This window comes from Schizosaccharomyces osmophilus, chromosome 3 (assembly GCF_027921745.1).
Source record: "Schizosaccharomyces osmophilus chromosome 3, complete sequence".
Lineage (NCBI taxonomy): Eukaryota > Fungi > Ascomycota > Schizosaccharomycetes > Schizosaccharomycetales > Schizosaccharomycetaceae > Schizosaccharomyces > Schizosaccharomyces osmophilus.
In genome coordinates, this window is record NC_079240.1 from 1,203,985 (window position 1) to 1,228,389 (window position 24,405).

The 24,405-nt window shown below is 37.3% G+C and overlaps 14 protein-coding genes across 14 annotated transcripts; 8 read left to right on the forward strand and 6 right to left on the reverse strand.

Annotated features, from left to right (window-relative positions):
* Positions 1-2,245: 2,245 nt before the first annotated feature.
* any2 (arrestin-related substrate adaptor Any2) lies at positions 2,246-3,340 on the forward strand (the record flags this gene model as incomplete). Its single annotated transcript, XM_056183354.1, has 1 exon — positions 2,246-3,340. One exon carries the CDS (start codon positions 2,246-2,248, stop codon positions 3,338-3,340), a length of 1,095 nt encoding a protein of 364 aa, XP_056039085.1.
* Positions 3,341-3,646: 306 nt separating this feature from the next.
* Positions 3,647-4,480, reverse strand: SOMG_04573 (inosine-containing RNA endoribonuclease; the record flags this gene model as incomplete). The annotated part of the gene is made up of 2 exons (XM_056183355.1): positions 3,647-4,038; positions 4,087-4,480. The coding sequence occupies 2 exons, from the start codon at positions 4,478-4,480 to the stop codon at positions 3,647-3,649; spliced, it is 786 nt and encodes a 261-aa protein (XP_056039084.1).
* Positions 4,481-4,835: 355 nt separating this feature from the next.
* On the forward strand, positions 4,836-6,005 carry ser1 (phosphoserine aminotransferase; the record flags this gene model as incomplete). The annotated part of the gene is made up of 1 exon (XM_056183356.1): positions 4,836-6,005. One exon carries the CDS (start codon positions 4,836-4,838, stop codon positions 6,003-6,005), a length of 1,170 nt encoding a protein of 389 aa, XP_056039087.1.
* Positions 6,006-6,310: 305 nt separating this feature from the next.
* Positions 6,311-7,393, forward strand: cab4 (cytidylyltransferase; the record flags this gene model as incomplete). The annotated part of the gene is made up of 4 exons (XM_056183357.1): positions 6,311-6,653; positions 6,701-6,829; positions 6,886-6,981; positions 7,029-7,393. The coding sequence occupies 4 exons, from the start codon at positions 6,311-6,313 to the stop codon at positions 7,391-7,393; spliced, it is 933 nt and encodes a 310-aa protein (XP_056039086.1).
* A 142-nt stretch (positions 7,394-7,535) lies between these two features.
* gpi17 (pig-S) lies at positions 7,536-9,125 on the forward strand (the record flags this gene model as incomplete). The annotated part of the gene is made up of 2 exons (XM_056183875.1): positions 7,536-7,640; positions 7,692-9,125. 2 exons carry the CDS (start codon positions 7,536-7,538, stop codon positions 9,123-9,125), a joined length of 1,539 nt encoding a protein of 512 aa, XP_056039711.1.
* Positions 9,126-9,374: 249 nt separating this feature from the next.
* SOMG_04576 (NADPH-hemoprotein reductase) lies at positions 9,375-9,988 on the reverse strand (the record flags this gene model as incomplete). The annotated part of the gene is made up of 3 exons (XM_056183358.1): positions 9,375-9,442; positions 9,492-9,669; positions 9,827-9,988. 3 exons carry the CDS (start codon positions 9,986-9,988, stop codon positions 9,375-9,377), a joined length of 408 nt encoding a protein of 135 aa, XP_056039027.1.
* A 976-nt stretch (positions 9,989-10,964) lies between these two features.
* SOMG_04577 (DNAJ domain protein Caj1/Djp1 type) lies at positions 10,965-12,146 on the forward strand (the record flags this gene model as incomplete). Its single annotated transcript, XM_056183359.1, has 1 exon — positions 10,965-12,146. One exon carries the CDS (start codon positions 10,965-10,967, stop codon positions 12,144-12,146), a length of 1,182 nt encoding a protein of 393 aa, XP_056039026.1.
* A 135-nt stretch (positions 12,147-12,281) lies between these two features.
* swc3 (Swr1 complex subunit Swc3) lies at positions 12,282-13,524 on the reverse strand (the record flags this gene model as incomplete). Its single annotated transcript, XM_056183360.1, has 2 exons — positions 12,282-13,311; positions 13,361-13,524. 2 exons carry the CDS (start codon positions 13,522-13,524, stop codon positions 12,282-12,284), a joined length of 1,194 nt encoding a protein of 397 aa, XP_056039078.1.
* A 403-nt stretch (positions 13,525-13,927) lies between these two features.
* Positions 13,928-15,874, reverse strand: SOMG_04579 (glucan 1,4-alpha-glucosidase; the record flags this gene model as incomplete). Its single annotated transcript, XM_056183361.1, has 1 exon — positions 13,928-15,874. One exon carries the CDS (start codon positions 15,872-15,874, stop codon positions 13,928-13,930), a length of 1,947 nt encoding a protein of 648 aa, XP_056039077.1.
* Positions 15,875-16,970: 1,096 nt separating this feature from the next.
* Positions 16,971-18,032, reverse strand: SOMG_04580 (MEMO1 family; the record flags this gene model as incomplete). Its single annotated transcript, XM_056183362.1, has 3 exons — positions 16,971-17,587; positions 17,652-17,833; positions 17,899-18,032. The coding sequence occupies 3 exons, from the start codon at positions 18,030-18,032 to the stop codon at positions 16,971-16,973; spliced, it is 933 nt and encodes a 310-aa protein (XP_056038986.1).
* Positions 18,033-18,612: 580 nt separating this feature from the next.
* On the forward strand, positions 18,613-21,422 carry srs2 (ATP-dependent DNA helicase, UvrD subfamily; the record flags this gene model as incomplete). Its single annotated transcript, XM_056183363.1, has 3 exons — positions 18,613-18,974; positions 19,025-19,289; positions 19,332-21,422. 3 exons carry the CDS (start codon positions 18,613-18,615, stop codon positions 21,420-21,422), a joined length of 2,718 nt encoding a protein of 905 aa, XP_056038987.1.
* A 21-nt stretch (positions 21,423-21,443) lies between these two features.
* Positions 21,444-21,869, reverse strand: SOMG_04582 (Schizosaccharomyces specific protein; the record flags this gene model as incomplete). Its single annotated transcript, XM_056183364.1, has 3 exons — positions 21,444-21,489; positions 21,544-21,748; positions 21,800-21,869. The coding sequence occupies 3 exons, from the start codon at positions 21,867-21,869 to the stop codon at positions 21,444-21,446; spliced, it is 321 nt and encodes a 106-aa protein (XP_056038988.1).
* Positions 21,870-22,248: 379 nt separating this feature from the next.
* On the forward strand, positions 22,249-22,788 carry SOMG_04583 (REX1BD-like protein, implicated in DNA repair; the record flags this gene model as incomplete). The annotated part of the gene is made up of 4 exons (XM_056183365.1): positions 22,249-22,319; positions 22,361-22,547; positions 22,601-22,677; positions 22,728-22,788. The coding sequence occupies 4 exons, from the start codon at positions 22,249-22,251 to the stop codon at positions 22,786-22,788; spliced, it is 396 nt and encodes a 131-aa protein (XP_056039423.1).
* A 764-nt stretch (positions 22,789-23,552) lies between these two features.
* rdl2 (mitochondrial thiosulfate sulfurtransferase/rhodanese-like domain Rdl2) lies at positions 23,553-24,214 on the forward strand (the record flags this gene model as incomplete). Its single annotated transcript, XM_056183366.1, has 4 exons — positions 23,553-23,654; positions 23,787-23,841; positions 23,895-24,114; positions 24,160-24,214. The coding sequence occupies 4 exons, from the start codon at positions 23,553-23,555 to the stop codon at positions 24,212-24,214; spliced, it is 432 nt and encodes a 143-aa protein (XP_056038989.1).
* Positions 24,215-24,405: the final 191 nt, after the last annotated feature.

Below are 24,405 nucleotides of genomic sequence, written 5' to 3' on the forward strand. Positions count from 1 at the left end.
TAACGCCAAAAGCAATAACTGTTGTATTGCTTACTTTATCAGATTATACTAAGTAGTTTCCCTTTTGACAGAACAATGAAATGTTCAAAACAAGAACAAATTAAAGAGGTCGTAATGCTGCCATGGCCTAAGCGAAACTTACAAGAATGTTTTTGGTAAAGCCTACCCCAGGTACAAATCATGGTTTGGTCCTGTTCCGGACTTTTTAGCAAAGGGAACCCGCGGCGAAATAGATATCGAGGAATTGTATGAATGGATAGACAGTATGGAAAGAGAGACGACCATAAAGGTGATGTTATTCCTCTTTCATCCCGATCATTTTAGCTATGAACTTTTAAATCTCACAGAAGCTAGTACTGCAGCGAGTAATTTGGGTCGACGTAGTAAGGCCTAAAAGCAAATGAAAAGTCACTCTTCGAAGGCTCAGTCTTCAAGAGATGTATTCGGAAACCCTATAAAAAAAGGTGGACGTACCAACGATTACCGAAAATCGAAACCAAACGCCAAATCCAATAGAAGACTAGTCACGGGGAAACAGTAACAATCATGACGAATCTACCTTTATGCGCACATTTATGGAGGTACAGATCTCAAGGTTCTCTCAGATTCCCTCAGGAATAAGATTCACCTTCGGTGAATATTGAAGTAGCAAACTTGGAGGCTAGAGCTTTGATATTTACAGGCTCCGATGCATCTATCCTGAGCGAGGATTTTGCAAAATAGGTTACGACAAAATTGGACAGAGAATATCGAAGATGTGTGGACTTACAAAAGGTCGCTTTAAACGTGAAAGGAAAGTTAACGTTGCCAATAAAAGTTGACGATCAGAAAAATGAAGAAACCCTTATTATTATTCCATCTCTCATGTGTCAAGCGGTTTTAGGCTCATCTCTTATATCACATGCTGAAAATATACAAAGATGCCTTGAATGGCGCCGCAGACGCCTAAAGCATATAGTTGAGTTGACATAAAAAGTCCCTGGTTATACACCAAAACTAAGGCGTTATTACCCATCAGGAATTTTTGTCACCACTATATTTATTCGCTGTATAATAAAGTGACCGAGTAGTTTGGTAAGATTATACAGATTACTATACAATGCTTTATTACTATAGCATCGAATATGTACATAACCAAATAATACTATATTACCAAATGTAAACAAAGGCATGGGAAATGCAACTCTGGAGTAAAATTTAGTTTCATCGTATAAAGGATTCATTCAAAATAGTTTTGATGAGAAAATACGACTGATTGATTCACAAAAGGATATAGATTTTTTTCTTTTATAATCAGAATCTTCAGAATGCAGTGAGTTGACTACTTTGCTAAGTGATCACTATGTCTATCTTCGATTTGCTAAACAGATTCCCGTGCTGTTACTAACATCCTGATACACAGTACAACAATGTTCCATTCAAGAATTTTGCTAGAATGGTAACGCTCGACTTTTTTTTTTTCTCATAGCAAGTGAAATTTCAGTTCTTAACGCTTATCATCATTTTTATCACTATTATATAATACAATCTAACATTCGAAGAATCGGGACTGGAGCGGAAGCACCGTGGTATACCCAGACATGGTGGAGAGAGTATGGATAGGGTCGGATTTTTAAAGCCTCTCCAAGTATCCTTTAGCAAATACCCTTGCTGGGCTTTGTCCACGTAGCAAGTGAAATTTCCTTTGGCAATTGGTTATTATCACTATACAATAAGTCAAAAAAGACTTCTTAAAGGAAATTTTAATCTTGTATTGACGTTCTAAATCATCGCTTGGCTTGACAGGATTTCATACTTTCATTTACTTGCTTCGAAAAGTAAACAGACTTTGCTTTTTTATTTTATTCTATAAAGAAAAACATTTCATTTCATTGTTATTATCTAGTTTATTCTCTTTCATTTCCTGTTGACTAAAAGGTATGTGAGAATGGTTTTTCTTCTCTATTGTGAGGGGTAAATAATCGCTCGATTATGTATCCTTTACATTTTTCTTTCGCAACAGCATTTAACCTCTTTCTAGGATTAGTATTTCCTTTATTCAAAAAAAGGAGAAAAGAGAAGAAGAAAACCGATTGCATTTGCATTCGCATAACCCTGCATATCTAATCGATCTTTTATTTTTTTTTATTTTTGCTCCATTTCGTTATTTGTTTGGTAATTGATTTCCTGTTTATTTTCGTTAAAAAAAAAATTCTGTTATTTTGTTTCATTATTTCGGTAACGGACATCGACGATTTTATTATTGATGCCTTCTTTTCTTCGTCGTTCTAATGTATCTTTAAGTTCAGCTGATCGACCCCTTGAGTTAGACGTCCAGATGGAATCACCTCCTTTGATTATGTATGGAGCTCCCGACGTTTCCTCTGGCGCATTAGCAACAGGTCTTTTGAAGATGACGGTGTTTGAACCTTCTGTTCAAACCAATTCTGTCAACTTAAAGTTCATGCGCATAATTTCTACAAAACATCCAGTCCGCGAAAGCTGTCCCAACTGTCGTAATACAGTGGATGTTCTTGAAAACTGGGACCTTTCGTCAACGACATTGTCGTTTGTTCATGGTACACACACCTGGCCATTTAGTTTTATTGTTCCGGGGCATTTCCCTCAAACAACAGAATCTCCGTTTGTGAATATCCGATACTTACTTTTGGCTACGGTAACCAGCGATGTTTCAACCAATACCAATGTAAAGCTTGAGCACTCGCTAAGTATAAGGCGGTCAATCATCTTAAACACCGACAAGGTTGCTCAACGCCTTTTCCCTCCTACTTCGCTGGTTGCGTTGTTGGAGATGCCTCCTGTGATCCACGCCTTGAGCTGCATTCCGATTCAATTTCAGCTTACAGGATGCAAACCTCAAAACACAAGATTTTCATGGCGGTTGTCAAAAGTATCTTGGAGGATAGAAGAGCAAATTAAAGCCCATATAAGCCCGTGCACAGAACATGAAGGAAGTCGGAAACCACACGAATTTCGAGAAACAAGACTGTTGGGAAATGATGAGCATAGGCATGGCTGGAAAATTGACGGTGATCGTATATTGTTTGATATTACCGTCAGCACATCACTCTTATCGAAACCGATATGCGATGTTACCTTAGAAGGCCAATATAGTATTTCTATAGCTCATCAATTGATTTTCGAAACAATTGTCGTGGAAGAAATCAATTCTCAACCAGTCAATTCAAATGCTCGCATCCTGAGGATGAAAGTCAACCTACCTCTTACTGAAAGAGGTGGTCTCGGCGTGAGCTGGGATGAAGAATGCCCTCCGATGTTTACCAGTGTTGGACCAGGTCCTCCCCCTTATGAGTATGCTCTACAATTACCTTCTGTGTAGATGCTTGTTAACCTTTACCTGTAATTTCTAAGTCACATCCCATGTAATTTCTCTATTTTTAGTTTATGTTTCTTTGATGTTTTTTTATTTTGGTTTTTTATTTCGTTTTCTTCATGAATCCTTGTGCTTTTACGATACCCGAAGAGAGGGATCTCTTGGGTTTTACTTATGTTTGTACGATATATAAAATTTGGTTAGGGGAGAATTATTTAATGCTAATTTAGGTACCTTTTATATACTTAATTCCAATTTTACTTATTGCAACATAAATGATTGTTAAGATGCTATTATTGTGTGCTCAAGTGTTCATCTCTTTTTGCTGTGCATTTGCTCATGAATCACAAATTTTGCAAATATATCAGCTTGTCGGATGGGCTCTGGGATTTTGCTTTCAACACCACTGGTTCGGAAAGCCAGCTGGATTGCGATATCTAAAGTTAGTTGATTTCCTATGCTTACATATATAGGCCGTTTGGATTCCCTTCTTGTCCATACGGCAGCACCCAAGACATTAGATGGTTCCCTTAAAGAATGTAAGAGCAAAGGGGGTCTGCTGGGATTTGTCAAAATGTAATTTGAAAGATGTTGTCTATGGTCGTCTAAAGATTCATTCAGTCCAAAGCAATGAAAGTAATTTTTCGCTACGCCCATAGTAGGTGAATTAACTAAAACACCTAGATGGCATGCCAAGCCGAATTCTGATTGATCCATTAGCTTTTCTATCATTTGCTTCTTACCATACGTACGTATTGGATGCAAGATACCATTCCCGTCAACCATAATAAGGTCAAAGGAATACTTAGAGGGAATCCTTTCTAGTAGAGGTAAATACCATTCAATCTCACGAAACGATAGGAATCCAGGGACATAATCTTCTTTGAGGCTATCAATTTCTAAATAATCTTTATATATGATCTGTGCATCGTGAACATCATAAAGAACAAGGGCCGAAACGGCCTTGGGGCTTGCCTTGTCAAAAGATATATCTAATCCGACTACGTATCTTATAGAGTCAACATTTTGGAGTTTTGATTCGTATACAATTTTCTGCTTTAGCACCAATTGATTTTTTCGCCAACATTCGACTTTTCCTTCCAGACGAGAATTTATTGTCGTGTCCTTTGATTCCGCTCCGTTCATCACTGAATATGATTGAAGAAAACTTGATTTCAGTGATTTTCTTATACTCAAATCAATTGCATTTCAACATAATCTTCAATCAAAAATCGTGCGTAATGAAAGAGCCTTTTATGCAGGGACCCCACGGATGCAAAAACTATTCGTTGCATGGGTGAAGAAAAGCTTTCTGCAATTCCCAAATGCCTTTATAGAATTATAATTTCAAAAACAACAAAACAAATAATTACGAATTTATTTATCATTTTATGGCATCAGTATTTATCATCTTATATATTACTCCAACCATCACTTCTGCATCTTGGAAATTGCTTTACGCCAAAACGAAAATTTGTTTTTCTCATTTGCTTAATACAAAATGCCTACCAGACAAGATGTTATCAATTTTGCTGCCGGACCAGCAGGCATGGCTACGGATGTTGTAGAAGAGTATGCCAAGGACTTTGTGAACTTTCAAAACCTTGGTATGGGTGTAGGAGAAATCTCCCATCGTAGCAAGGAAGGAACTGGTATCGTAAACCGTACCGAGCAGAGTCTTCGTAGAATGTACGGACTTCCTGATAACTTCCATATTCTCTTCATGCAAGGAGGTGGTACTGAACAATTTGCTGCCGTCTTGTATAATGTGTATGCGCATCACGCACTTTACAATCCCAATGCCAAGGAGTTAGTGGCCAATTACATCGTCACTGGTTCATGGAGTAAAAAAGCGTTGAATGAAGCTCAACGTCTTGGATTTCCCTGTCACGTAGCAGCTGACACGAAAGAATTGACTGGAAAATACGGTTGTTTGCCAAAAGACTCTGACCTTAACTATACTCGCGCCGGCGAAACCTCTTTGGTTTACTGGTGTGATAATGAGACCATCCATGGTGTAGAGTATAATGAACCTCCAGCAAATATCCCCAAGGGCGCTGTTCGTGTTTGTGATGCTTCTTCGAACTTTATTTCTCGAAGAATCGACTTTACTAAGCACGATATCCTATTTGCTGGTGCCCAAAAGAACGCAGGCCCTGCCGGTATCACAATGGTTTTTGTCAGAGATTCAATTCTGGAGCGTGCCTTGGTCCCAGACCTTCATAAAATGGGCATCCCTGTTTCTACTACTATGGCCGACTACAAACTTATGGCTGATAGCAACAGTCTTTACAACACCCTTCCAATTCCTACGCTCCATGCCATCAACTTGGGACTTCAATACATGGAGGGAAAGGGAGGATTACCCTTCTTGGAAGAGGCTTCTTATAAAAAATCTGAAATGGTTTACCAAGTTTTGGACAAGTACCCTATCTATGAAAACTTTGTCGATACTTGTGCTCGCAGTCGTATGAATGTTACGTTCAGAGTCATAAGTCAGGATCTTGAAAATAAGTTGCTCGTAGGAGCTGAGAAACTGCATATGATGCAATTGAAAGGCCATCGCAGTATCGGCGGTGTTCGTGTTTCCTTGTATAACGCCATTACTGTTGAGGAAACAGAACAGTTAGTCAAATACCTTGAATCATTTGGTGCTGAGCATTCAAAGTGAATTTCAATTTATTGAAATCATATTCGAGTGTTCCATGTCGTACGTTAGTCTTCAATCAAAAAGAACTTATAATAGTGATTTATTAAAGGAAAAGTCCCTTCTCCCAATGCATAAAAATTAAAATCAGTACAGACAAAAAAAGTTCCTACATACAGAATGGGCAGTATAAATAATTGACTAAGACAACTGAAACAATATTAGTATTTAAATAGAAATAGTAAGATGGAAATATTTATTAAAGTTTGACTAAATCCTCCTCATATTGTACTTTTCACTTCCTCTTGAGCACAAACAAAAGCTGCCTGATGGGTAAAAATACGTTGATCGCGATTCGCGTACCCAACCTACAAACCATTTCAAAGTATTTGTCTACTGTAACAAAGATCGTTGAACGGTTGAGTGAGGATCGCAATAATAGACTATACATTTGGGTTTGCAGTCCTGAATTAAACGAAGAAAGGAATGAGCGTATTTTTTCCAGTCTCACAAAAGCTCTGAGTGAACTATACCTCTGTTCAATTACTACTAAAGATCCTACCATTTTTAATGTCGTTCCTACAGTTGTTTTATTCGAAGACTGGTCTGGATATTCTATTAATGAACTTTCGAATCTGTGTGACACCACTTATTGCACGAAAAATTATGATGGTAAAGTCTTAATATTAATTTTCACTTACATCTAACTGCTGCTGTAGATTCAATTTCAAAATCTAGTACTGAAGTGATCCATATCGAAGCTGATGAGCTCGAACAAAGTAAGCTCGAACGTAGTTTTGAAGAGAGCGAGAATCAGGATAAGAAAATTACCAACCGAATTTCAGCTGGTACGTTTTTTTTTTTTTTTTTCGTTGGCAATGAATACTAATCAAGGTTATGTCAGTCGGTGGGACGTTCGACCATCTACACGTTGGTCATAAAGTTTTACTTACATTATCTGCATGGATTGGAATAGAAAAAGTATACGTTGGGATTTCTGGTACGTTCGCTATTATAGTACTAGTGCATAGGAGCTTACTCTTTTAGGGAATGAATTACTCTTAAACAAAGTCGAGAGGGCATACTTAGAAAATATAGAAGTGAGGAAAAATTCTGTCTATGATTTCCTTCATTCTATAAAGAAAACTATCCAATCGAGCATAGTAATTATCAATGATCCTTTCGGGCCTACTATTACTACTGGAGAGATTGACAGTTTGCTCGTTTCCCAAGAAACCATTAAAGGTGCGGATTCCGTACAAGTGGAGCGAATAAAAAGAGGATTGCCTGAGCTGGATATATATTGCATCGACCTTCTTCACTTCGCACATGCTACAATGCCAGAAAATTGTAATCCAGTAAAACTTAGTTCAACGGCCATTAGAAAAGAACTAGCTAAGAAAAACTTTTAAGAACAATACACCTCTCTGATTCCTTATCTCTTTTGATTTATGTGAACTATTTTTACTTTTGTTGAAGTTTGAGCATACACCTACACATAACACACACTTATTGCTTTACACCAGTGTATTTATTTCACCACAAATATGATTCATGGATTCTCATAAACATAAGCAAGTGTCAAAAAATAAAAAAGAACAAAATTATTCCAGTAATGATGACTCCAAAATTAAAAGATATATTCTGCTTACCTATTATGTTCGTTTTTTTACGATGTATACTGAATTAGCCAGTTCTAACCAAATATAGTTAATTATTTTACTGGGAGTTCCAATATGGTGGAAAACCACTACGTACTATCGGGCTTCTATGCCTTTTCATGAGATGGAAAATGCCAGATATAAGCTGGAATCCAATCTACAATTCACTCCGACGTTTAGAATTGTAGATGACCCAGCTGGAAGAATAACGTATCTTTCTGACAAGCTAATGAATGAAGAGCCCCAGTATTCGTTTTATGAAATTCAATTTACAAGGTCCGAAGCGGCTGACTATTTAATCTGCTTAACGAAGTCTTCTAAAAATTCCTGGTATTGGAAAGGGAGGAGTCTACACTTAGACTACAAGGAGGATTTTTCAGACAATGAAGTTGCCATAATGTTAGTAAATCGCCTATATGCGGTTTTCAGTCCAGAAATCATGGACATATCTGCGAAATATTCCCGGCTGACATCGAAAAACATTCCTGCCACAGTGTACAATAAGCGGTCAATTCAATTTTCACCTCAGTACCGTATTCTGTTAAGTTTATTCTTGGGTGAAGGATCCCATGAACTTAATGGTTGGGAAATTGAGAGTGCCATTGCCAAATTTTTACAGCCTTTAACTCAACAGCTTTCTCAAATTATGAACTTGACCGTAGAGTCTCAGGTACAATACTTTGTGGACGACCCACCAGTCACCTCTAAGGAAGGAGAATATCGAACGGCATTTTCTGATTTCCCTAAATTTGTTAATAATCTTGAAAAGTATCTCACTATTAATCCGAATGTACGAGAGCCTACTCTACATTTTTTGTTGTATGTGCCTTCCAAAGAGATACAGCCATTGAAATTGGAAGATCAACATGGTAAAGAAGTTGCAACGAATTCGATGCTTTTACCTCAATGGGGTTCGATTATTATCACAAATACAAACAAATCTTCTTCTAATTATCTGAGGGATATCGACATGAAGTTTCAGTTTCGTACTATATCAAGAGATCTTCTTTTACTATTAGGTGTAGATGATTATTCATCTTTCAGTCTAAACCCGGTAATAATGGAAAGAATGCTAAGGCAAAGGATAGCTGAAAGCCTAGTTGCAACGACCGATACACTCCTGAATCTTTCAAAGCTCATTAAGTCAATTGAAAACATGGCTGTCCCTAAAGAAATACAGTCATACGCGAAAGACGCTTTGAAGTCATTGGACCTCGCATACGATACCCTTTCAGAGCGGAAATTAAGTGAAACTCTTTCGCATAGCACGAATTCCTTTGAAAAGGCACAAAAAGCTCTATTTCATCCAAGTATGGTGACCACTGTATATTTTCCTGATGAATCAAAGTACGGAATCTATGCGCCCTTATTTGCACCTATCATGATCCCTTTGTTATTGTCATTCATCAAAACAATTCGTAATGCAGTAAAATCGATGCCGATTTCTCTTCGAAGACAAAAGACAAAAGACAAAAGAAATTAGCTAAAAGAAACTACTAAATAATAATCATCATATTTGATAAATTTCGTTTGGTATTGAGAATCATAGTTAAAGCTAGATGATAATGACAAACGGAAAATCGGTATAATCTAAGGAAGAACGCATAAAGAATACTAAAAATAAAACATATCTAAGGGAAACAAAATAAAAAGAAAGTAAAAAAAAATTGAGACTGAACAAGTATTAGAGCAACAATCCATAGGCGGAGAGTAGAAAAAGTACTGAAAATCTTCAAGTCAAATAACCGATAAAGCAATTTTTAAGTATTGCTTCCTCGTTTACCCAAGCGTGATTCATCACTAGGAAATAAGCGTTAGCTGAAACACGTTAAAAACTTCATTTTCTTACTAAAGACCTGAGTAGCATCTATGCCAGAATTATTTATAATTTTTTTAACACCAGCAGGATGATAATTAAGGTAAGGAGTCACATTATAAACTTTTCCTTTAATCGAAATCCAGCAATCCTCCTCGGTACAATGCTTTTTAAGCTCATCTTTAGAAACCTTCATCGGCCTGTCCACCGTCTAGTAAAATGTTAGATCGCTAGAATAAATTGAATTATAATTTGAATCCATAATGATGGGCAGCTGAATGGGATGCGATAATACCATTCCCATATATTCTGATGTAAAAACACTCCAACAACTAATGAACCATTACAGACAAACTATTGTTACATACGGATAAATTTTCACCACTCGATACTTTTCTAGCCCAATCTAGTTGAGAATATCCCGGCGCAACAGAGTATTTCCCTCTTTTTGGCACTGGCTTTTTGGATTCACCATCAACTTTTCCAGAACTGTCTCCTCCAATACCAAGGTTCTTGAAAAGCGCGACCATTTATCCTGATATTAACGAATTCGGTCAAACTGAATGTAAAGAACAAAGGATACTTTATAGATAGATTTTAGTAAAGGGAAAAGTCAAAATTTCACTGGCATTGGTAAAGAAATTTGACTTTTCAGGTGGACTATATCGCTTAAGCGAAATGCTTAAATATCGCTTAGCATGAGCTTGAAATTAGAAAAGTGACGTTGAAGTATTTTTGTAAACAAATGCTCTTGGCTAGAAATAAGAAAGATATAACTAATAAATGAGTTAGCATTAGTTTGGTAAGCTTGCTTGATTTGACTAAAGGCTTTTGGCGACGGTTTTCCCAAAAGAAGAAACGCAAAATATCAAAAAATTTATGTACCCAAGAGCAATCATTGAAGGCGAATTATTTTCTGGAGAACAACCATTGAAAGAATTTGCACGTCGTATCTATTGCTAAAAATAGAAGAATCGGTCATGAAACGTTTACTTTACCCCAAGCAATCAGATCTGGGCTAATCAAGAAAGTGGTAATAACTAAGGATATTTAATTCTACATTTCATTTATTTTTTATACCGCTTATAAATTCGTAAAATAAGTAGATGAAGGCGCATGAATCCAAGTTGTGCACTGAACATTCTTCATATTAGGGTACCTACCTTTAGCCATATACGCACTGTAGGGTCTGACTATCAATTATACACTCTATTCTTTGTATATTATATTCTTTATTCTTTGAAGAAATAATCATTTTCTTTTTGTCTCTGCGCTTGAAAGACTTGTAAAATTATTTCTCGTTGGAAACTTGCTTTTCCACCTCGTGCGGTTAATAGTTGAAGAGAAAATAACTAGTAAAAAAATTGAAGGACTCTTTCGCGTAAAGCTATCAAGCGTTTCAACTCCTAGACCCAAAACGTCTCAAACAAGTACTACTGACTTTGAAACCCAAACCGTTTCGGCCAGCGTATTTGAAACCTTTTTTATACGGGGACGATATTAAAAATGGCTGTTGATACAGAATACTACGAAATTTTGGGAGTATCTCCGGACGTCTCAAGCCTAGAGATTAAGAAGGCTTACAGGAAATTGGCGGTCAAGTATCACCCCGACAAGAATCCAGAGGACCCTCAGGGTGCTAGCGAGAGGTTTCAGAAAATCAGCGAGGCATATCAAGTTTTAGGAGACGAACAGCTTCGGTCTCGATACGACTTGCATGGAAAAGAAAAGGCCGTTCCAGAGCAAGGTTTTACTGACGCTTATGACTTCTTTGCTAATCTTTTTGGAGGCGCCCCTTTCCGTGAATGGGTAGGAGAGCTTTCCTTTGTCAGGGAAATGTTCCGAGAGGAAGAAGCCATGCAAGATGAGATGACTCAAATGAACAAGCAGCAGCTTCTTCTTGATTCAGGAGAAGCAACCCCTACAATAAAACAACAATTTAATGAGAGAAAAAAGAATGCCCAAATCCGCGAACGAGAGGCAGCTGCACAGCGGGAACAACAGATGCTCGAAGATAGGAAGAAACGGATTTCTGAAGTCACAAAAAATCTTCAAAATCGTGTAGATGGTTGGATTGAAAAGAGTTCTACTGAGGAAGGATTGCGGGTGGTTCGTGAGCAATATAGCAAAGAGGTAGAAACACTACGAATTGAGTCATTTGGTGTTGAAATCCTACAAGCCATGGGCGATGTTTATACCCAAAAAGCGCGAAACATAATCAAATCAAGCAAATTTGGAATTGGCGGTTTTTGGAGTCGGATGAAAGAAAAAGGAAAGATTGCTCGCGATACCTGGGATACCTTATCTGCAGCAATGGATGCTAAGCTTAGTATTGATCAAATGCAAAAACTTGAGAGTAAAGCGGATGAAGCTACTACGCCCGAAGAACGTGCAAAATTAGAAATGGATATTACAGGGAAAGTTTTGCGTGCCAGTTGGTGTGGCGCTCGATACGATATTCAAGGTGTTTTACGAGATGCTTGCAACAATCTTTTACGAAAGAGTGTACCTGTCGACTTGAGAATGAAGCGTGCATACGCTCTTCTCGAAATTGGCACCGTTTTTAGTCAGGTAGAAGCTGATCCTGATGATCCTCATAGAGTATTTGAGAATCTTATCTTAGAAGATAAGAAGAAGAAAAAAAAAAGGAATAAGGAAAACGTTGCCAAAGAACCCCCTAAAACTTAAAAACCAGTCAGAATCCTTTAAGTCCTTGAAGCCTTGTTTTCCCATCGATTATTTCATGTTTGCTACATAACAAGCTTAGAATAGTTAACTCTAATTTTCCCCATTAAATATTATTTTGAATATATATGCTAAAGCTTAATTACGCTCAGAATACTGTACATAATATCTTGGTTCTGGTATCGAAAGTCGACGGTGCTTTTCCATTAACAAACGTTCTGAATGACTTCCGCTCACCAAAGATTCAATCGCTGCTCGTAGTGTGCAACTAAAATCTTTGATTTGGATTTCGGTTTTTATGTCCGTCACAGAACGTTCTTGAGTAGGCTTGTATACATGGAAAAGCAACTTCAATGCATCCAAAGTTTTCGTAGAAGTATTAAACATATGCGAAAGTACAGAGCCGCGCGGTAGTATCCATTGTTGTTCAGGGGCTTCCTTGAGTTGGAAAACGATATCGAAATGCTGACGAACTGTCTTTCTGTCATTGAGAAGACTGTTTACGAACTCGTCTTTGTCATGTTGATTTAGCGTTAGAGTTATGCGTTTACGAGGTGGTTTTTTGGCACGTCGTGGTGATGGAAAAGTGCTAGGTCCTATAAGCTCGTTATGAAGAAGGATGCACTGTTCAGGAGTCCCTAGCCCCTTTGCTATTTTTTTCAAAATATTCATTATCGTAGGGTCTTGCTGAGCTCGGATTCGTAGATGCTGCAGCGATTCATCAGTAACTAAAGGCTCGACAGGTTCTCCAGGTGTATTTTCATAATCTTCGGGTTTCTTAGGGGACGGGGGTCTATATTGAGGAGGTGGTAGTAAATCTTTCTCGTAGTCTCTCTCTTTTTCATCGACATCCTCTACTCCTGTATCCATCAATGAAGCTTGTCGTTTAAGGCTTGGTCTATAGTCTAAACCATTATACTGAGGATTCACATATGATATGTTTGGGGCATTGAAGGGTTCTTTATCAGTATTAGAATAATGTACAAATGTAAATCTGGTATCTTCAAATCGAAGAGGACCGACGCATAAAGTGGCAGATCCCAAAGACCTGTGATGAGGATAGAGAATACCACCGGAAAGGTAATGGTTTTCCCTAGGAGAGAACCTTTCAAAAAGATTTCCGTTTATAACTGACTCCCGGCTTTTCTTGAGGGCACTGAAGAGTATCCTGATGTTTGATTAGCTTTAAAAAATACGGCGCTACACACGAGACTTACCTAGGATGATAGCCTTTTTCTAAAGAGCTATTAAAAGCATCACTAGCTCTTGGGAGTAGTAAAAAATTTGAGCTCACAATCGCTTCAAGCTTTAAAGACTCTGATTCTTCGCGTTCTTTCACCACTTCATCATTTCCTGAATAAATACTCTCATCCATACTCATTTTTTAACATTAAATTTTTCTTTTGTATGACTAAATTCCCAGTAAAATCGACATAATTGATTTGGTTAAATCAAACAACCTTTCAAGCAGTGGATAGTGCAGAAGAAAGGAGTACATCAAACTCTAAGATTACCGCATTAGTAAAACACAAGATCAATGCGAGAAGCAAGGTATGTTGTTAGGTTTACTATAAAAGTTTTACAAATGTATGCAAATAATGGAGTTCACTAGACTTAAGAGAAAATGTTATCGGGTACCATTTATATCATGAGAGATGTGGAATGAATTATTGCAAAGAAAAGCAAATAATGGCAACTGTATTACTGCTACAGATAAAGAATGAAGAAGTGGCGATGAGTATTTTAAACGACATGATTTTAGATTGCTATAAAACAGGAACTCATTACGATTCATTGTATACAGAAAGAGCTTTATCCAATATATGAGCTGCTGCAATCGCAGCAATTGAACTGAAGGCTTGGGGACTATTACCCAAGGACTCACTGGACAGGGAACATTGTTCTGAATAAATAGATAAATGACTTGAATAACGAGCCAAGTCCTCAAACATACTTACAGCGGTGGAAATAAGCTTTGGATATCCTCGACAACCTGCCATTGCTAGTGCTTCTACTAGCCAAAAACATACCATTATAAAAGCACCTTCATCACCTCCTACGCCATCTTCGTATGCAAAGTTATTGTATCGGAATATTAATCCGTTACTCATTAACCCGTTTCTTTCCAACGGCTTCATGATGTTATCCATAGTGCTAAGGAAGCGAGGATCTGTCGGTGAAATAAATGACACCAAAGGCATAACGAGAACACTGGCATCCAGAATATTGATAGTTTCAAAAGACTGAGCAAAAAATCCGCCATCTGCATTGTAGCCTAATTTCATAATAGTTTCATAAATTTCATCTCTGGTATCCATCCATTTCGTTCTTTTGGGGCATGGAAGAGATCTACTAAAAGCAATGCGGAGCGCCCTATCCAAGGCCACCCAGAGCATAATTTTTGAATACAGAAAATTTTTCTCTTGTCCACGCACTTCCCATATGCTTTTGTCAGGTCGTTTCCAATTGTCACATACGTATTCGCATATATCTCGAACTTCTAACCACAAATCGTAAGCTATTGGTTGGCATTTTTTATCGTAAAGATATATAGCATCCATTAGTTCTCCATAAATATCGAGTTGAAGGTGGCTAACAGCACCATTTCCTATACGAACAGGTCGAGAATCATAGTATCCACGCAAATGGCTTAGTTCTTTCTCCTCAAGGCCATCGCTATCTCCTCGAATAGAGTAAACGACATTGATCCCCCCGTCCGCATTCTTTTCTTTCAATATGTGGTATATGAATGACATATATTCAACGGCTTCAGCTCGGAATCCAAGTTGTGCCAAGGCATAAATTGTAAAAGCAGAGTCGCGAATCCAAGTAAATCGGTAATCCCAATTTCTTACACCGCCCAAGTCTTCTGGTAACGAAAACGTGGGACTCGCGACAACTGCACCCGTAGGTTCGTAAATCAATAGTTTCAGGGTAAGGGCATTTCTCTGGACAAATTCCCTGTAGCGACCAGTATAAGTACACTGTTGAATCCATGCTCTCCAGTATCTTTTAGTCGAATCTTCAAGTTTGTCAACCAAATTCGTTGTTATATTATCCACGCTAGGACCAAATTGGTCTTGTCGAAATACAAATGTTATCTCCTGACCTTCTTCTATTTCTAAATAGCAGGTAACACCTCCGCCTTCAACGAGTCTTTCTGACGGACGAGTAACTTCCATAGGAATTGCGATATCATCTTCTGTTGGAATAACGTCCAAAATGAAATGAGGAGATTCAGAAGCAGGAAAGAACTCAGCCTGAAGGTAATTGTTAAGTTTCGTGATCTTAGTTTCGTGATTTTCTGTTGCATAATTGAATGCTGGAAAGCATTCGAGTTTAATGCGAGCACTACCTCTGATACAGCAAACCCTTCTAATAAGCCAAGGATATAGTGGCTCGTAATCTTCCCACTGTCGATGAAAAAAGTCAAGCAGTCGAACAACACCACGCTCAGAATAAAACTTTGTATGTAGCACGTTCGTTGAAGGTTCATACATTTGCTTGCAACTCGATTCTTCTACAGGAGTAATGGAAAAGTGACCAGCTCTGGCATCTAATATGCGAGCGAATACCGAAGGAGAATCGAATTGTGGCCAACACATCATTTCCACAGAACCATCTACAGAAACCATGGCCGAAGTATGCATATTACCCACGAAACCATGATTGTCAATTTCTCTTGGAGAATAATTTTCGGCACCATACGATAACCTGGAATGAGGAGGCATTGATGATAGACGATTATGCCTGTACAGGATTTAACAACAAAGATATGTACTTGAAGCCAAAAAAAAAAGAAAAAAAAAACTCTTAAAAAAGATTTCCTCGAGGTGACAAAAGAGAACGTATAAATTTACATTTATTGATCCGAAACAAGAGCCTTTTCAAAAGTTAGGTCCTTCTCCACTCTTATGCAGAAACCAAAATATGACAAGTTAAAGGCCAAACCCAGATTACTACTGCCAACGAATTAAATGAATCAGGTCTGAAGGGAAAATTGCTTGCTAATGGAATTACAAATCTTTTGCTTAGATGTATCCAATGTTTCTTGTTGACAACTGTATCCCAAGAGCTTGAGAATGACTCACGCAAACGATGAATTTCCAGTTCAACAATGGTTAAAAGAAAAAGGTAAAAAAATTTCAAGATAATTTGGGTTCTTGATTGATTAAAATAAATGCTGTTTAACGCAAAATGCGAAATTCGTAAGGTAACGTCCGTATGACATATAACTCGTAGGTGAAATTCAAAAGTGGTTTTTGATGAGTTCATTCCCTTGTAATCAACTTACTGAATAAGAATTATATGGAGGTCATTATTCCTTTTAATAGAACGCCGTTACGTTTCCAAAAACCTGCAAGGATTCGGTTATTAAGTAAATAGGCGAAGAAAGCACAGCTTTATAAAGACCAGGATAAAGTAAGTTCTCTTAGCTATTTAAACATGGTTTCAAACGCAATTGCGTCCTGCTCAGGAAATGCTAACAGAAAGTAGCTAGGCGAAGTGAAATTCATGATTGCGAAATTCGGATCTACTAAGACCACAAACTGCTGCTTTCTTCGTTATAGAAAAAAGAAATATTCATTGTTCATATAATCACAATTAGCATAATATCTGCTGATATAGAATGTCAGATTCTAGCAAAGCGTAATTTCCATATATCAAAACTTGGCAAAAAGAAAAATTTAATAATAGAATAGAATAAAATAAAATAAATACTGTAGGCATTCAAAGATACATACATAGAACAGAAAAATCATTGAAAAAAAAAGCATAGGACTCATGAAACGTTATCCCAAATACTTAGCGACACATGAAGACGACTTATGCAATGGCAGCAGCATAACTCACGCTACTATCGGACACACTGATCGCATGATTGCTTTGGGAATAAGCAATAAACTCAAATTGGTTGGACACTTGAGCTAGTTCCATGGACCTTAAAACCAATTGAATAGGATAACGTCCACATATCGTATTGTGAGTCAAACGGATATACTCGGCAAAATCTTGACTTGATTTTGTCGAAATAATATCCATGCCCATGTGGTCAATAGTGGAAATAGATTCATAGATTTTAGGATTTTCAATCGAACCTCTTCTTCGGAAACCGATAATTGCATCCTCCAACTCATTTTTTTCGTTCAGGTACATAGTGTAGCCGAATCTACGTCCCCAATGGCAGAAATCAGAAGAAACAATAAAAGCATTCTTTTCGTCTACAATGTAATTACAAAGGATGTTTGCTGCTGTTTGGATAGCTTCTGAGCTCAGAGCACCAATCATGATGGGAACAATCTTTACTTTATCGAGACGGCCTTGTTTTCGTAAGTGGTACGCTAACAAGGGAAATTGCATTTCGATGCTATGTTCCTGTTCATCGGCTGCTAGACTCATTTCATTGAAACAATTGTCATTTTGCTCCATAATGTCCTGACATACTTTTGACGGTTAGCAACTTTTGTTTCAATTCTTCATTTTTCATCAACAATCTGTTTTTCATACCTTCTTGATCTACCACAAGGTTTCCAAAGGGTGTTTCGCACACTTCGGCTTGAGTCACTAGACACTTTCGAGTAAAGACATGGTGTGAAGGTCCCAAAACGAAAACTCGTTCCTTGTTTGTGAAATCAATTTTTTGGAATGCCTGATTCGCTATCTTACCACTATACATGTAACCCGCATGTCTAAAGCATACGGTCAGTCAACTGTCACTCATAAAAATTGCTGTGATCCTTCGATAATCACTTACGGTGAAATTATAAATCGCTTTCCGTCAATAACAGAATCAGGTACATTTGGTAAGCCTACGAGCTGCTTCTCAAGCAAAGTAGGATTGTCGATATACCATGATCCAGCATGAGCAGCATTACGCGATTTATCCATCGTCCTTGCTGTCTGAATTCCAAAATTTTACCAAGTTTTTTTTGTAGGACTAATTTAACAATATTTTGTTTAAACTAAGCAAGCGTTTGAAGGAGAATGAGGTGAGTTACTTTTGAGGTCGGTGAGTCTTTTACGTTATATGCGTGACGATTACCAACAGCTGAAAGCCAGGAACGTCTTTCTCAAACATTGTTCTATTTGTTAAATTAATATTTAAAAAATAATATATACTTTATTTAATTCAGCATTATTTAGCATAAGTAAATGTGTGAATTGGACGTTCACGAACAAACATAAGGATGGGAGTAGAAATGGTTTCGGCCTGACATGGCGCATGAAAAGATCCATTTTCAATTATTTACGCGTTTTCTATTTCTATAAACCACACCGTTTGCTTTACAAGGTTATTTTACAATTCGAGTTTATTTACGTTTCACCTACGCGTTTCACTTATTATAAGGTACAGATATGTTTGTGCTGAAAACTACCAAACATTTCCTACTCTGTCTTTTAATCCAAGTCCAACAGACTTTTCTTTCATTTATTTATTAAAGTAAGACTTCTAATGCTAAATTATTGAATGGCATCCACACCGTCTTATTTACAGTCTTTAAATACTCAGCAGCGACTGAGCGTTGAGTCTGACCATAAGTATACGCAAATTTTGGCAGGTCCCGGTTCAGGAAAAACGCGTGTTTTGACTTCCCGAGTTGCTTACCTGTTACAAGTTGCAAACTGTAATCCTCGAGATCTAATAGTTGCGACTTTCACCAATAAAGCAGCAAACGAAATTAAGCAAAGGATCCACACTCTCCTTGGAAACGAGAAGTCTTCCAAAATAGTATCTGGAACATTTCATTCTATTGCCTATAAGTACTTGTCTGTATATGGAAAGCACATTGGACTAAGTTCAAAGTGGTTAGTGGCTGACAGAAGCGATGCGTAAGTCTCAGACTTGGAAAAAGGAGCTATACTAACTCTTATTTAACTAGAAAATCCATAGTTAAGCGGTTGTTGACGACTTTAAAAAAGGCAGATAATACATTAGCTAGTGGAATTCGTGGACAAGAATTAACACCCGAGAATGTCTTAACCAGGATATCGAAAATGAAATCATCCGGATTACTTGCAAAGTCTGATAGTCCTGAACTCGTTTTACTACCAGGAATGGATACTCCACCGCCCGAACTACAAAGTTATCAATCCACCGAGCTTTACAAGCTATATCAAACAACACTGAGAAAAACCAATTTAATGGTACGCTAAAAAAAGCAGCTAGAAATTCACTAACATCATAAGGACTTTGACGATCTTCTATTACATTTTATCCTTTTGCTTCAAACGTATCCATCGTGTATAGCGAATATTAAACATATTCTAATTGACGAATTTCAAGACACCAGCAGGATTCAATATTATTTATTAAAGCTCTTATCCCAAAACGATACAGCCATTACTATTGTCGGCGATCCCGATCAATCGATTTACGGTTTCCGAAGTGCTGAAATAGAAAACTTAAATAGAATGAAAAAGGATTTCCAAGGGACACAGATACTAAACTTAGAAATGAACTACCGGTCTGCGCATTGCATTTTGGAATTAGCTCTCTCGATTATATCCCAAGACAAAACAAGGCCGCAGAAAGATATCAGGAGTGATTATTCAATGTCCTTAAGGCCATCTTACCGCACCTTTGAAACCAATCAGAAAGAATCTTATTGGATTGCTTGTGAAATAAAACGTATCGTGGAATGTTGTCCCCAATTATTTACATATGATGATGTAGCCATTCTAGTAAGGTCGTCGAGTTTGACTAGAAGTTTAGAACATGCCTTGACGGAAGTTGGTGTGTCGTATAGAATGGTGGGAGTTCATAAGTTCTTTGACAGAGAAGAAGTACGCGATATGGTAGCTTATGCGAGAGTGATTGCCAATCGAGATCCAACATCGTTAATTCGAATCCTTAATACTCCCGCTAGAAATATCGGAAAGACAAAGATTGATCGTCTTCTCGAAGAGACTGAACGGCGAAACCTTCCACTCTGGCAAACCCTAGTTCAGGTAAGCGAAAACTATATTCTCCTATCTCAAAGACAAGACAAATCATTTTTAAAGTCTTTAAAGACTTTTATTGGATTGATAGAAGACCTCGACAGAGAATCGCATGATAAAGATAAGTCGGTTAGCGACTTATTATCTTCTGTTTTGCGTGAAATCAAATATTATGACTTTCTACGCAAAAAGAATCCAGAGACATATGACGAAAAATGGGATAATGTGATGGAATTGGTTCATCAAAGCGACGTTCTTGCTCAACAAGAAGAAGTGAGTTTAATAGAGGAAGGACCCCAAGAGATTCCTCTTCATAAGTTCCTTGCACATGTCACTTTAGCAAGCAACGATAAAGAAGAAGACAAATCTTCAAAGGTTACCATTTCTACCTTACATGCTGCAAAAGGCTTGGAATGGCCAGTCGTTTTTCTCCCTTGTGTTTGTGAAAATATAATTCCTCACTCACGTTCAGACGACGTTGATGAAGAAAGAAGGTTACTCTATGTGGGTATAACACGTGCACAAGCTTTATTATATATATCGTCATTTCAAGGTTCAGTCGGATCCTACAGTGATGCTGAGAGTTTTAGCTCCAAGCAGGATATTAGCAGTTTTCTGAGAAGCTATGAGACAACAAAGTATTTATCAGAACAAGATATTGTATTCAATAATCAGCTAGCTTCTGAAATCAGTATTATATTGAATCGGAAGGAGTACGGCACCGTTAAAAACATTAGCATACAAGATATAAATGAGCGATCAAATAAGGCACATCAGAACGAAATAATATATACAGATAAGCCAGCTTTCGTGTGTTCTCGTTCATTAGCGGAAACGGAATTAAAGAAAAGAGTTAGGGATCAAGAATTCATGGGAGTTCCTGACGAGCCATCTGAAAAAGAAAATGCGTCAAAAAGAAAAGGAAACGTTGATATAAGAGAGTTCTTTTCAAAGAAGGAAGACCCTCGGTTGGGATTAAACATAGGCAAAACCGACTTTTCCTATCAACAACAAAAGCAGACGTTAGTGAACAACGGTTCAAACAATAGACTTCATGGAATTTCGGTAAAAGATATAGGGAAAAGAAAGATACCAAGAAGAACTATCTCAACTGAGAAACCTGCAAAATATGAAGAAGCCAGCTCTTTTTCTAGTCCAAGCACAAATAAGCAATCCACGCATTCTCTCATCAATGAGGAAAAGGAACAGTTGAAGGATATAAAAACGAGTGAAAGGGAGTCAGCGAACGAGAATACTTCTAAAAACCCATTACAAATATCTCAAGCTCCGAGAAAGAAGCGATTAGGAGTAAGGCTTCGTGTTTCCCGGATGCTGTAAATTAGATTTAGTATAACATAATTAAATACAGTCAAGACATCTTGCGTTTGTCTTCTCACTCATGTAACTATAAATTCGCATTAACAATTTTTAGTCAAAGAGGTTTGGTATAAGGACTTACACAAGCGTCGAGCAATTTCTGCAAACTGGTCGAGTACAGTGATCGCAATTATTTAGAAGGGTTAATGTTTCGCAAAATTCGCAAGGACCATCAGAAGAAGATTCCTGTTCGTCTGTTACAAAGTTTACCTTTTCTGAAAACACCAGATCAGTAGTATCTTTGCTGTGATTTCCTCGCATAAAAAACAAGCCAAGGAATGTTTTTACTATGATGTTAAATATACAAATCACAAAATGCTCTGACAGGTTTTACGTACAGTCCATTTGATTTTTGTTTTTCTTCGTGTTCATTTCAAGACACGGCGATTCATCACGAGATCTTTTCATGTTCGGTTTATTATAAGTTTAATGCAATCCTAAGTCTCCTAAAAACAAGTTATTTGAAGGCTCCCTCACTTTTAAAATAATTGTGGGATGGTTGTATAGAGGATCGAAGAGTGCGAAGAATAGAAACACTAGAGAGCGATTTTGTTATAAGGCTTAGTTTATTATATTCGTTTTATTTAATTTTTTTACGAAGTGTCTTCTAAACATAAGTCTTCAAAAGGACATTCGACGCGTAACTTGAATTTTGAATTTTCATATTAGTTCATTGGGCTTTTTAAAACTTGAAAGTCTTTATTTTGTCTATTGTAGGAAAGTAACAAAATAATTGCGGTCAATCTTTACGAAATTAGAGGTTTTTGCTTTTGACCATACATCCAACATGGAGGAAACAGTGCAAAAGATTTTTAAAGCGCAAGACACAAGAACACAGTTGTATAAAGAGTTTGAAGAGTAAGTGGATATCATAAAGATTCTGGTTTAACCTAGGAAAGGGCATTGAAGGCAAATCATGAAAAAACAATTGGATTGGAGCAAATGGGAATCGTTGTCCAACTTGTAACAGAAGGTTTAAATGAGGTTTCCTTAGATATCAGAAAGCTTCAAGCGAGTTTAAGCAGCCCTCAGTTACAGAGTTACGTGGATCAACTGCAAGGATTGGAGCAATCCAAATTACAAAAGGTAAGGGACAAATGATCACTTAAGTATAAATTGCTCATTACTTTGATGACTAGACAATAAAAATTGAACAGTTATCCCTGCCTTCAAATATCAAAGATCATAGTTCAGAAACTGAACAGCTAAAAGAAGAGTACGTTTTCCGGATACACATCAATGGTTTGCTTGTTAACATAGCAAAAGGATTAATGCTTTAATTTTGAAGATCAATGATACAATTCAGAGTATAAAGGACGAACTTTAAAAGGATAGGATTTGGTGTTCTTGGGTACATCCAGCTAGCCAGAAAATGTGGTTGATGGAGAATTATTTACCTTTCATTATAATAAAATTTAAAGGAAGTAGAAACAGTTGAGCAATTTTAGTTGGGCTGGGTTAAATATTTCTTACCAAGTCTACAAGAATTGGCGTTGCCAAAAGAACGAGTTCGAAAAGAATGTTGACTTTCTTTTCTTCAAAGCAATGGAAAGAACCTTTATAGAGCTTGGTAATGGTTTATTGGGAATACATATATGGTTACCAGACTGTGTATCCAGTTTAGAGTGAAACCAAGGTGTTACGTCTAAACCCAGCTTTAAGAAAGTAGAAAAATAGAAAGTTTCTGAATTTACCTAACACGTTTATAGAATCCAGCAGCCTTCAGGTTAGGTTTCAGTAGAGTGCTTACCAAGTGTACTTTGATGAAGTATGTCAAATCGGTATCCTCTGACGGAAAACTCATCAATGGCTATTCTTGAAAAATGATAAAGTAAGTTTGACTTGGTACTAGAAAAGCATGGCGCTGATCGTACATTCGTAAGATTTGAGCTCTGAGAGTTTGCTTTGCTTTTGATATCTGAATATATATAATGATCTTGAATTGAGATACATATAATAAAGAGACAAGGGTCATTTACTAAGTACATAAAAATGCTCACTATAATTTGATGGCAGACTTCTCGTCTCTTTCCTTTAGCCTATACCCTTTCATCTTGGATTGGTTTTGGTATTTCGTGTTTCTTATTAAATATGTTTTTGAGAACTTTTCGAAGAATGCCTGCTATGTTGGCTTCGCGCCCTTTCCAAACAGCGTCTTTCCAATGGAAGGTTTCAATTTATGATTTTAAAAAAGTAAGTATCTCAATGACTTTCACCTGTCTTCAGGAATTGCTTTATAAAAATAAAGACAAAGTTTTTATTTTTATAAAGGAAATTATTAAACTTAAATTGGCGTTGGAATAGATCTAGCTAACCCATTGTTAGGTACAAGAATTGAGTAAACGAGCCCAAGCTGAAAGCAAAAATCCCATTTTAATTGGTAAGGAAAACAAAAAGCAGCTTAGATTCTTGTATTGACATGTTGAATGGCAGATGTTCGCGAGCCCGGCGAGTTTGAAGCAGGATCCATTAACACGGCAGTAAATCTTCCTGTTGGTAAATTAGAAGATGCATTAAAGCTGGGAGACAAGGAGTTTGTGGATACTTATGGCTTTCACAAACCTTCCATTACGGACAGCGTTGTTGTTTACTGTCGTTCAGGCAAACGCAGTACGGCTGCTTCTAAGATTTTGTCAGAGAAAGGTTATGATCAGTATGTGCAGTAAACTTTTCTATTTTTCGTATTAACACGTTTTAGTATTGGAAATTATACTGGTTCTTGGCTTGACTGGTCTGCCAAAAGTGAGAATTGAGTGGACGGGCCAGATTTGAAATGACTTGTGCTTCATTGAAATGCACATTCTCTCTTTGAAGTTGTTAAAGAGAGGGTTACGATTACGATGGATGGTACTCTAATTGTGGGTTGTTTGACCTCGGGTTTGAGTACGTTTGGCAATCTATGCATTACTTCTCTGGTACCAGAGAAAGAGGTATAGTGGTCTCC